The sequence below is a fragment of the Galleria mellonella genome, unplaced genomic scaffold (genome assembly GCF_026898425.1).
Source record: "Galleria mellonella isolate WM207_F2 unplaced genomic scaffold, CSIRO_AGI_GalMel_v1 utg83, whole genome shotgun sequence".
In the NCBI taxonomy this organism is placed as follows: domain Eukaryota; kingdom Metazoa; phylum Arthropoda; class Insecta; order Lepidoptera; family Pyralidae; genus Galleria; species Galleria mellonella.
This window is the reverse complement of record NW_026442162.1, coordinates 2,595,480-2,608,585: the sequence shown is the minus strand read 5'-3', so window position 1 is coordinate 2,608,585 and position 13,106 is coordinate 2,595,480. Positions and strand designations below refer to the sequence as shown.

At 31.1% G+C, this 13,106-nt stretch overlaps 1 protein-coding gene across 1 annotated transcript in view; it reads right to left on the bottom strand.

The window, feature by feature from the left end:
- The window catches only part of LOC113516926 (protein Wnt-6), a 53,604-nt gene extending 41,025 nt beyond the window's left edge, over nt 1-12,579 (bottom strand). The window contains exon 1 of the mRNA XM_026901430.3: nt 12,232-12,579. Coding sequence (XP_026757231.1) covers nt 12,232-12,293 — 62 coding nt within the window. The 5' untranslated portion in view covers nt 12,294-12,579. The remainder of the gene's footprint in view (nt 1-12,231) is intronic.
- Nucleotides 12,580-13,106: the final 527 nt, after the last annotated feature.

Genomic DNA, 13,106 nt, shown 5'->3' with positions numbered 1-13,106 from the left:
AATATACATAAGGCTCATTATAAGATGGATTCAACGACGGACTTATTCCGTAGAGGGATCTCTTACAGTCAACCTTTGAGAAGTTGAAAGAAAATTATAGAATGTTCAAGGTTAAAAACCATACAGCGAAAGATATACCTAATTAAAATTAAAGATATAATACAATAAAAAATAAATGTACATAAATATATACATAAACAACACATACATAGATACATGTATTTACAAATGGCTCGATGAAATAGGAGTTTCGGAATAAATAGTTATGGTACCTGCTTTAAAGGCTTTTAATGACTATGCCATATTCCTTCTTTCTTACTTCCTAATACTTCAAGTGGTGTAGTGAGTTCCAAAGACGCGCAGCAGGTAGGTTGAGGTAATAGGTATACCAAGTAAATCGATGCAAATATAAAGTATAAATTATGTTATATATAATTATATTTACTTGTTATGTGACTAAAATCAATTGATTACTACTTGGATTAGGGTAACGCTCTCTAGTGCCAAGGGTTTCTAGACCTCTGTATATTTTGGAGACTTAAAAATTGATACAAAAATGAAAGGATCATACTATGAAACTACTAGCTTTTACACGCAACATCATCCACGTGACCAGGATAAAAAGTAGTCAATATCCTTCTCCAATAGCACGTGTACTCGTATACTACCGTGAAGCAATTGTGTTTGCATGGCTGTGTTTCGGTTTGAAGGGTGGGATATGGCGTAAATTTACTGGGTACAGAGGAATAACACCTTCTCAGGAATGGCAACGCATGGGAAGTATCATGGGCGAAATAGTATACTCTGTTATGTCTATGGCACTGCTCATGTCTGTAGGCGACGGTTACCACTTTCTATTAGGTGGGCCGTCAGCTTGTTAGCCATTCTAAGTTGTATAAAAAAAATACTAAACATCATAGTGATTGGTTGGCCTGTTAAGGTACTATAAGGTACCAAAACAAACAAACTTACTTTCACATTTACAATATTAATAGGGATTTCAATTTCTCATACGAGAACTGTGCACACACTTGCAAACACAGAAATAAAAACACATAAAAAATATTGTATATGTGTGTTTTATATTATTTAGAATTTACACAATCCGAATGTCTGTCGACTATTCCCTTCATGCTAATCTGACTATACTATTGTACAATGTGCTAATAAAGCGTCTCTAATTATTTCCTACTGTTTACAGATATAAATTTCCAATTAGAAGTAAACAGTGAAATGTCTATCTGTATTATCTATCAATTTTTATTGTCATTAAAGAACCGGAATTCAAATGTTGTGACTGCTCTCAACGTTACAAAGCGGATATTGCCATGTTTGTTAACATGATACTGTTAAGGTCCAACACTTTAATTCTTTAATTAGATATTTTAATTTGTATATATGTACACGTATATGTTTATAGGACTGCAAGTTTATATATAAGCCTTACTAATATTGTGAATGTGAAAGTGAGGTTATTTGTTTGTTTATTACCTTATAATGCCTTAAAGGCTTCAGCACTACTTTGATCCCGTTCATTATTTGAGTCCTGGTTACGCGGACGTAGCTGCGAGTAAAAACTAGTTATTGTAAAAAACAAACCCTATACTTGTGATTCAAAATACTAAAACAAATGATAAACATCAAAAGCTATGCTTATTATAGCTAAACTTATTCTCTTTATTGTTTGTTCACGTTCGAGTTATGCGGTATTGTCTCGTAATAACTTTTTGATGTATGAAGACAGATACGAGCAGAAAGATCTTCGCCTTAACGAAATAAAAAGTAGCTATGTTTTAATGTGAGGTAAATAAATTAATCTACCTAATAAATCTTTAGTGATGTGGAATTGAGGCTACCTATTAACGATCTAATACTTTGTAATAAAAACAATAAAATGAACTAATTTATTCAACTAATGTAAGGAGCTAATAAAGTTTCCTTTTCCGTGACAATGTCACGTCTTGAACAATTATTACATTATACTTATATGTTTTATAGCCCATAAAATTAGCGTGATTTGCATTAAAAAATGGCGTAACACTTTTATGATCTTAGCCATTAAGGAATTATATTTTTCTAATTTATTTTATCTTAATGCTGTTGACTAATGATAAATAGGTAATTATCTTAGCTTTGTTATTATAATCCTTACGTTAAAAGTGTAAAAGTTAAAGTAAATTTGTAACTTCTGCTAAAATATCCCGATTTCGATGAAGAAACAGCTAAAATTAGTAGTGTGAGAGTTATGGGAGTAGTTAATTGTAGAATCGTGAGAGCTTTCCCTTGAAACTACAGTACGGGGTTCTTAAATAAAGCCGTTTTCAGAGGGCCTACCATAAAATGTTTTCCGAAATTTCGGGTCCGAATGATACACAAATTTGATGTTAAAATTACATGATACATACCGTTTAAAAATATTAAAAATGCTAAAGTATCGTTTCTTTAGAATTTTATAGTAGGATTTATGACAAACGAAATGTTAAGCTCCATTTACTGGATCGATTTCGATATGAACAAAAACACGAAATTGAGTCCGAAAGTTCGAAATTTCATTTCATGGTAGACCCCCAGGTAACTATACGAAACTTTAACGTTTATTATTGCACAGACTGTGTGTTTCTTTGCTACATTTATGATATAAAAAATCCCTAAACATTTTTATAACGAAATATATTAATGGAATAGATAAGGAGACAATTTTTCTCTGTATTTCACATATACAGATTATATACATTCATATTAAAAAAATATTATTGTAAGCTCTTTATTTCACTTTAATCAGACATGTGTTTTTTTTTTAATTTAAAAATACAATGATTGTTATAATAATGATGATTTTTTAAATTATTAAGTTGATAAATTTATCTTCCGGTAACTCGAACCACTATGGAAGGTGTAATTGGAATCGCACTCAGCCGGAATAGTAAAGACGTGGGTTCAAATCTCGTCAAGTCGTCGAAAGGTAAACTTTATACACTGTAATGATTTAGAGTTCTCAAATGTAGAATTACGTATTTTTAAATTATTTTCAATTAAGATGACTTTTTTCTAAAATTAATTTGTTGATTATATACTTAATATTGATTAAAACAAATAATAATTAGTTCTTAAACATTTGGGAAAAAACTTGAAAAATAATATTTAAATATACATTTCAAAACAACTGATGACAATTTAGAAGAAAATTGTTTCCTGAAGTAACTTAAATTGATGTCAGAACTTAGGTTTCATAAGGTTATGTACCTGATGCTGCATCATGGAGGTCTTCAAAACCAGAAAGTGTTGAAGCGTTTGTAAATATCATGACAAATTATATACAAACATTAGAAACCCATCAAGTGTTCCAACTATTCTTAATTTTATTTATCAAGATCTCTTCGGCTGCCAGAGAGTTATTAATTAACTAATAGATATTTTATTTTTATACTAAACCGTGGGCGAGTGATTGGAATCTCCACCGCACCCACATAATGGTTTTTAAATACGTTGTTTTATTAGTAAATTATTTGGCGTTCAATCGTATAGCCAAGCATTTTGTCCAAACCAGAGATATCTGCTTTTGTAATAACGGAAACAAGATATTTAGCGTTAATAGCTGTATATCTCTAAATGGTATAAAGCAAGTCGCTGCCCTCGTCTGGTCGTTTCTCTGCTTACTTTTTCTAAACCACCCAATAGATTTTGATACGGATTTTACTGTTTTTTTTTTTTTTAATATTTACTAGAACGTTTTAAATTAATATTATAAACAGGAAAAATTTGATTGTTTCATTGTATTTTTTTTTTTAATTTCCTCTTGTCGATGCAAATAATTCATGCATTTTCTTCCAGCCAGCTATATCTCAGGCCATATCTTTGATTTCCCTATACGTAATGACACCTAGTGTTTCCTAATATTGTTTTGAATAATTGATTATACTTATTGAATAAACACAAAAAATACTTTATAAATACTTTCACCTGTATAAATCTACATTATCAGATGATGAGTCATGGAATGTATTTTATTTTCAAAAAATCCCTGCATAGCCGGACGGGTCGCTAGAATAAATCCTAATTAAACTTTTGTGTTAGTAGACAAATTCAATGTTTTGTAATAAATTACATCCGTACAAATCCGTGGCTAGTTGTTATATTAATTTTATAAATTAAAATTATAGAAATGTAATAATTTGTATACAATTAAGATCGAAGTTGAACTTTGAATAAAGTACCTACCTAAACACAAATAGTGCATGCATGCTCTTAATAGTAGTGTGTCTATCTGTCCCACATATGATTTTAAGGAAGTACAAATGCGTCTCTGTCAGTCTATCATCATATCAGCCTTTACCTGTCCACTGTTGAACACAAGCCTCCTCCTTGCAGGGTTTTGCCTGTAGTTGCCACGCTTGGCAGGCGGGTTAGCAACCACAGTTAAGCTTTAAAAATGTTTTAAAAGAGAAAGGAAAAAGAGGAAGGAAAGGATGGTCCATTCTATGCCGGGACTACATATACACGGCAATATGCAACATCATATATATATATATATATATATATCCTTATCACTCATTAATCGTCCATTTGCTGAATATAGACTTACTTTTACTTGATTTAGACATAAAATATATTGTTTGTATAATAATAATCCAATAAGGAGGTTTTTTTATACAAATATATATAAAAAATAAAGTACATTATAATTTACTTCAATCCATCAATCTGTCACATGCGACCAAATTGGCAAAAATTGAGTCATTTTTCACCATGAGCACACCATAAATTCTTTTGATTGCTTGTGATTATAGCTGTCCCATCAATGGATATTACTTTAACTTGAATGTAATATAAAATATATCCACTTAGGTGTGGGATACAAATTAATTTTTATATAAATTAAAATGTTCATGAAGTCGAATACCTACAAAATATATTATTATAAGGATTATTTTATAATATCGTCATAGTCGTAGAATACTGACGGATCTGACAAATATTACATATAAAGATCCGTCAGTATTCTACGACTATGACGATATGTGTGTTAATATTTCATAGGTCATTCTTTCTAATATTATAAATGTAAAAGTGAGTTTGTTTGTTTGTTAGCTTATGCGTATTAACGGTTTAACCAACCATTATGAAAATTAGTATACACGTATTATATAGGAAGGAAATAAGGGTATTAGCTACTTTTTATCATGGTAAGTGAATATTTTTCCACTATTTTGAGCAAATATAGAGCAACTTGGAGAAGGCAAAGAATGATAATTCTGGTTACGTGCACGAAGTGGCATGTAAGTTAAGATAATTTATAATTGTTCACATGTAATTAATTTGATGATCTCCACTACATATTTTTATGTACCTACCTGTAAATTACCTAGACCTTGGTACAGATTTAGTTCGAGTCAAATATTTTTATTACACCGTCAAATGTTTATAGATAGGTAAGAAATACTTACTATAAAATTCCGTAGAATATTTCAGAGCTGAACGAAACTTTGAGTTTAAGTCACGAAAAAAAAAATGCTGTCTAAATAGTATCTACAATTTCGTTTGTTCGAATAAGTAGAGTAGGTTTGTAATGAACCAAAACTATTTTCACTGCCGGGGTATCATCGTACGCATCTTAAAGGTCATAACTTTTACGACAGCCAGATAAATTACAAGAGTTCTCTTTGCTATAAGGTAATAAAAAATTAAAAGTCCTAATCTAACCTAAGCTAAAATTATGGTAAAATGCTCCGAAATGATGCCACAGTACGTACCACGTTTTACCGTACCGTCATTTTGTTGCTCATGCACGCTCCTAATATAAGGTTCGCATTGATTAATTGCAAATTAAAAACTCAACTGAGGTGGTTCGCCTCTCGATATGACTTTATTGAATTTCATGCTTCGTGATTTATGTGTTGTATTACGAATTTATTATCGGCCGAGGGCGCAGCGATTATGGCCGCTGTCTAGTGGAAAGCTGGAAGGAATTTCGGCTTTAATTTTTTTAACGCAAAAAAGATTAACAATTGCAAAAAAAAAATATAAACTTTTTATTCAAACCTCCATAACTTTTAAGAATAACCTTATATATTATATAGAAAATTTTAAGGCAACAAAGAAAATAAAATTAAAAAGTTTATTTTTTTTTATTTTTAAATTTTCATAACGCCTTTGAGTAGTGATTAAGACGTAGAAAATTTTAAATTATTAAAAAAAAAAAAAGAATATTGAGTCCAATCTAAACTACCATGAAAGCAACCTCATCATACTCGTATGTAGACATAAAAATGTTAATACAAGTAGTTTAAAAACTATGACAGATATTTAAATTTTAATAAGGCAAATAAATTTTCTCTTACACACGTATATATGTTAAAACATGTTTATATTTTCTCATTTTAAATAAATATCACAACTATATGATTATAAGTACGTCTCTGTATGTATTTGCAAAAGTATTCAAGTATTATTTTATCAGTTGTCTAATATCCATATTACAAACTGTTTAGTTTAAAACTAGATGGACTTGTATAATATATTCAATGGTATTTATTATTATTATCTAGATACTAGGTTTTACCTACGACTTAGTCCGCGTGACCGGTATGTGCTCACTGACCACTGAAAGTTGTCTATATTCTCTCCATCCCATATAGCACGTGTATACTAAATTTCATTGTAATTGATTAAGCCGTTAAGGCGCTAACAGGTAACAAATAAATTCACTACGTCTGTACTAATATTATAGGGAAAAGTTTTTTACTTAAACAATATTAAAAAATATTTCACCTATAGTAGGTATCTACATTATCGCCGTGTATGTACCTGCATAGAATGGGCTACCCCTTCCTTTCCCTTGGGTGTCGTAAGAGGCGACTAAGTAAGAGCGCGGAGTGGACAGCAGCATCCTTCTTAAAACATTTCTAAAAGCCTAACTGCGGTTGACAACCCGCCTGCCAAGCTTAGCAACTCCTGGCAAAACTCCCCATAAGGGGAAGGTTATGTCCAGCAGTGGACAGTTAATGACTGAAATAATAATAATATAATACATTATCAGCAAAGAACATAAGCTATATATTAGTTTCTATTTACCCATGCGAAGCCGAGGCCAGATGCTAGTTTATAATATAATTAAGGAATAAGAATAGCGATATAATAAATTACATTAGCCTTTCTAAATTTATCCAGTTGGAATCAAAGTCGCTATGATTTAGATTAAACCAAACAGTGGTGAGCGTTTAAAATCTTCTTTATTGCACTTCCTGGTAATAAATTGCATTTCATACTAAATCTGCTTCTGCCTTTTTAGTTTTGCACGTCCAGACAGAAGATTCGTCGTGGTATATTTGTATCGTAATTGATATACCGGTTAAATTGATAAACTTACTATTGCCAACCAGGGCCAATGAACTCTATGAAAACTAAAAGAAAGATGCATCGAAAATAAACTTGATTGTTGAATATCTATTTAATTTTTTTTTCTTTTTCTATATATAGTAATGAGAAAATCTGTGAATTTACAGACATACGAAAAATTTATATTGTATTATAGAATGGTCTAACGGTATATAATGGGAGGGGGGGGGGGGACAGAGCAACAAAGGGATGATGGCCTAAGTCAACCTAACAAGGTATATTGCTAGCAGTAAAACTGGTAGTCCCCATTACTAACAATCCCTTTCCTCCAATATACTTTATTAGGTCGACCTTCATACAATCTCCTTTTGAAATCTTGAAACCATCATATTTAATTCTCGATGAATTAATTACGATGAGCCTAACTGATCTGATGTCATTTCGCCTATCATCTCTATCTGGTGACCTGCCAATATAAAATAATAGCGTTGTAGGAGTTACCGTTCTATTATCATCTATTAAAAAAACTACCGCCGCCCAAGAACACTCACAGTACCGGAGGAATTAAAGGTGTGAAGATTACGAGATGTCGTATCAGATGATATTGTGTCACAAAATAGTTGAATATATATTCCACTGATGCACTTTCGCAGGATATATAAGTGACGTAGAGGTAATAAATGTAGAAAAGAGATCCAAAAATGACAAATTGCTAGCCATTCGGAACGATAAACACTAAACCGTTTGGCACCCAAACTTCAGAAAAGTCAACACTAGGCTCCAAATGAAAATGCCTCGTTTAGAAGTGAAACACGTGTCGCAAAACGTGCGTGAACAAAATGGTATTCAGAGATTGATGGCTAATATGGAAGGTGTTGAAACTTCTGGTAGTAATAGTGGTAGTCAGTCTTTGAGTGTAGGCAGTCACACACCTACTAATAATAGCGAAATTAAACAAAATAAATCAAATAACCAGTAATTTGAACTTCCGCAAGATAACAGCTAGTTCAGTAAAATGTTCACTAACCTTTTGTCTTGCTCGTGGCTTTCCGTCTCTATTACATAATTTATCTACTCGTAAATTATTTTCGTTCCCTTAGACAAGTGGCAAACGAATTCATCGATAGAATTGTCACCATCAAGATAGAATGAGATAGCAATGTCTGATGTTTCATTCTAATTCGTAGACTCACATGCGATTATGTTCGGTAGCGATTACGATTCCATCGATGGATTTGTCTAGAATGCTGATTTGGATTGCTTTAAATTTCATTAGATTAATGAGACCGGAATTCATTTATATAGAAATAAAATTGACGATGAAAATATTGAATTTCAGTGTTTCCTCTTTATCTGTCTTCAACATATTTATTATTATTTATTTAACTGCAATAATTTATATTTCAAAAATCAGTTTTAATATATTTTACATTGACAAAACTTGTGTTATGGTACCTATCTTTTTCCATACTACGTACCAACACCTAAAGCTCATTGTCCATGTAAAGAGAAAATTTTTAGAAATAAAAAAGATATTTTATTTCTTATATACAAATACATCTTTATTTTACACTACACTAGTTACCTGATCTTTATATTGGAATATCATGATTAATTTCACTATTATTTGACCACACAACCAAAAGAGTCAGATCTAAGTTACATTTCAATTCTGAATAATCGATTATTTTCAATTATAAGAACTCAATGTCTGATCATCATTTTCTTTGAATTTATATATGTAAATACATCTTTTACGTGAGTAACACTAGCTTCTGCTCTTCATATTGGGATATATTACGATTAGGCCACTATTATTTGACGACACAGTCCTGAAGGATCAGATTGGAATCAAATAACATTTCTAAACAATCGATTATTTAAGATCACATCTCAATGGCAAATCTAAAATAGATTCAAAACCTTAAAACTTTACAAAAAAACTTGCATAATATTTACACTTAAATAAATATGTCCACAATAATTAATCCTATTAGATTATGGTATAGCTTGTGATATAATACTGTTTAAGATCTCGTAGTGGTTGGCAAGCCTTAGTTGCCAAGCAACTGTCACGTGGGACGAGTTCAAAGCGCCGCCGGCTGTTATCGCTATCACTTTCTATTTTTCCAGTTTTTTATCACATCATACATTATGTTAAAATGTCTGTAAATGTAATATCACGTTGTACTTTAACGAAATAGAAATTATTCTTCTACTAGTTCATTGAACCTTCGATTTGTTGATGATGATGATGATGTAGATGATGTAAGTTCTACTATATAATTGAACTTTTCCACTCATATGTCTATACTAGCTATTTCTTGCGGATTAGCACGCGTTTTTCTCCGCACGTTTCCCTTTTAAGCAAAAAAATCCAGCAATAATTCTTTTATAGCAGATGCTTACATTATAAAACAAACTTAAGTTCTAAATATCCAGTTTCTAGGTTTAGTAGTTCTGGCTATGTGGATATAGACGATTATCAGAAGCTTGAGATTTATATAATGCATCTGAAATCTGGACAGCCATACAAGTCTACCATATAGATTATAATTAATCTTTAAGGCATAGATAATATAATTTTATACTGAATCTGATTGATATTATCAAGGAATATCTTGTAAATTCTTACTGCATGTTTCGTCAATATACGCAACACCAGCTCACAACATGTTTCCGAATCTAATAATAATATAATGTAATAATCATTCTTTCTCATCCCCATTACATCGTAAGAGAATCCTTGCTACATTACTGAATATTTGCATAGAATTATTTTGTTTAATTCCGCTATCATTAGTATGTGTGTGACTGCCAACAAGTCAGTGAAAGTTATATACACCACTATTACTACCAAAAGTTCCACAACCTTCCATATAACCTATCAATCTCCAACTGCCATTTTGTTCACGCATGTTTTGCAACACGTAATTCACCTCTAAACGAAGCATCTTCAAACAAATTATTAGATCGCTGCATGTAGCCTAGTGTTAACCGTTCGATGCCCAAAATACGAAAAAAAGTGCAAAATTGGAAAAACCCGCCAAATATACATAATATTGAATGGTACAAATCGCTACTCTAGAAAAAAGCTTTGTATATATTTTTTCTAAATATAGTTAGAGAGCCAACACAAGCTTTTAATTTTAGTAAATCTAACGATAATAGAGTAATAATGATAATGATATAATAAGTAACTTTCAAGAACAAACATCAGTGAGCCGTGTTGACCCGTGCTCCCCATCCCAATACCCTTTCCATGCTTTACCCTACATAAAAAGTGTATCATGATTTATTAACCAAAATAATAGCAATGAAAAAGTAATAATATGTATTTTATAATACTACTTACATACTATTACTCATGTATTTGTCCCTTAATTTTTAACCTTCTTATTAATTAAAAACGTAAAACTTGTCATAAACTTATTTTAGCTATTGAACTGTTTTGTCTCTTTCTTTTGAGTAAAATTCCAAATTTTAAAGAAAGTGACAAAACAGTGTAATAGTTATTTTAACTATTTCAAGATTATTATTGTTTTAGTTTTTATGAATAAGGAGGTTTGGGTCCCGGATGGTCGGGAAACTAGTCGAGCTTTCTTGACTACAATACATATAAGCTATTCCGGTATTTATTACAGTAAAACAAAATGTTATTATTAATCAGCCAATTAACCATAACTATAATTTGATTTACAATCATTAAATGTTTCAGTCATATTAATATTTTGGTTATTTTTTGGAAAATTTGCTATATTTTAGAGTAGTGAGGACTTGCTCAGTTAAAGGAGAAACCTTTCCTTGACATAATTGTGAGTATCAGTCCGTATATCTGAGGTATTACATGTTTTAAACCGTTTAAGACTAGTGTTATTCTTTTCTACTTAATATTAAAGTTCTCGAGTGCAAAGTAAGCTTAAAATGTTTTTAATTATGTATAAATTATTTCTTCTGAATATTTATAACTGTAAGTATAATATGTAATCATTTGGAGGAAAGAATAAAGAGTATCTATCTATCTATCTTAAGACAAAAGAAGTTAGATAGTCTTTTAATAAAGTAAATTCATAAAACTTTTATACTTTTTCTTTTTATACTTAATCTTTTATTATAATAATTAAGTAATTGATAACACGTGTAGGAATTACATTAATTGCGTATCTTTGAATTTTTTCTTTTATTGACTTAGTTATGTTTATTAAATCAAATAATTGTAATTTCACATATCTAAAAATTACAAACAAATCTTATTTTAAAATAAAATCTACTTATCCTGCAATAAAATATTTTAACATAAGCTTTTAATTGTCCAACTGAACATTTTGCAAAACTTTACACATGGTTGCCGTCGGCTACTGTGCGAAAAGTTATTTTTATAGAAAACTCCAACCTATCAAAGATTATCTTTTATATAGATAAATATGAATATTTAAATTTTATATTAGAAATAATTAATTTATAGATATTAAGATATTGTTGACTAAATTTATTAATTTGTAATATTTGAAGATAACATCAATTTTTAAAGGGACATTTAAATTTAATATTTAATGAATGATATAAGTAAATTAATGGTTATTTAAGAATAATTTATTATATAATATCATTTACCTATATTTACTGTATGTAACGAAAATAACCACGCAATTTTTATAAATGACAAAAGTCTTACGGGAGAGAAACGTAATTACAATTAAAAAAGCATTCTAATTAAGTCGTTTTATTTAAGAATAAATAATAATTTCATTTAACATTTCTTTTAAAAAACAAAAATAAATTAAGCATCATTCATGATGTATTATTATATTTCTCGTTTCTCATTTGTCATATCTAGATAAAATAAAAGCTGTTGTCGCTTGCTTATCTTATTTTTGACATTCCCAAAGAACTCACCACCAAGAGTCGGTGATGGGCGCAAGCAGCAGCAAGCACGCAGCGATGACAACGGGCCGCATCTCTCGTCGGACATCACTGCCCCCACCTCAACCCCTAAACATGTCCCCAAAAAAACTCCTACTACTAAACCAAGAATGCCATTCCTAATTTACTACAATATCAAATTTCGAATCGCTGCGAAGTTCGAACGGTTGTGAAAATGCGTTCGATTTTCAAAACAACTCCGAATTTTAGCGGTGTGTCGGTGTCGCGTGCGTCGATCCCTGTCGGCGGGAGATCGCGGCGCGGACTGACGCTCACCTGAGCGCCCACCCCGCCGCACGCGCACAGCAAAACAATTTTCGCGCTATTTTGGCTAAGATTTTAGCGGATTAGGCTTCGCGTGATTAGAAATATAAAGGAGGGGATATGAACATTTATTATTTTAACGACGCGTGTGGGCGATTTGATAAATTATCGCTTATTCTCGATTAATGAACGACTCTTATAATCCAGTTTTACGGTATAATTAACTGCATGTTCACGTGCCAGTATTATAATAATGCGCGTCAGTTATTAAATAACTATTCGTGGGAATACACCAGATTTGTGTTACAAGTATATTTTTCAACGCAAAATTTTGTTTAAATTTCGATAGGGCACTTTACATTATACATTTATAGCTGGTTGATTACAGAACGAGTGATCGACAGTGAGGAGCGTTCGGAAATGTTCTATAATTAGAGAACACGTGCGAAAGTCTAATTGTGTTAAACAAACAACTTGTAGCTGTTGTTACACCTGGCGCTTTGCTAGCGACTTTAATGTATGACATTAATAAAGCTCTGTATTATTTTATGAACAACTTGACCTTCGAGGGTAAATACCTATTC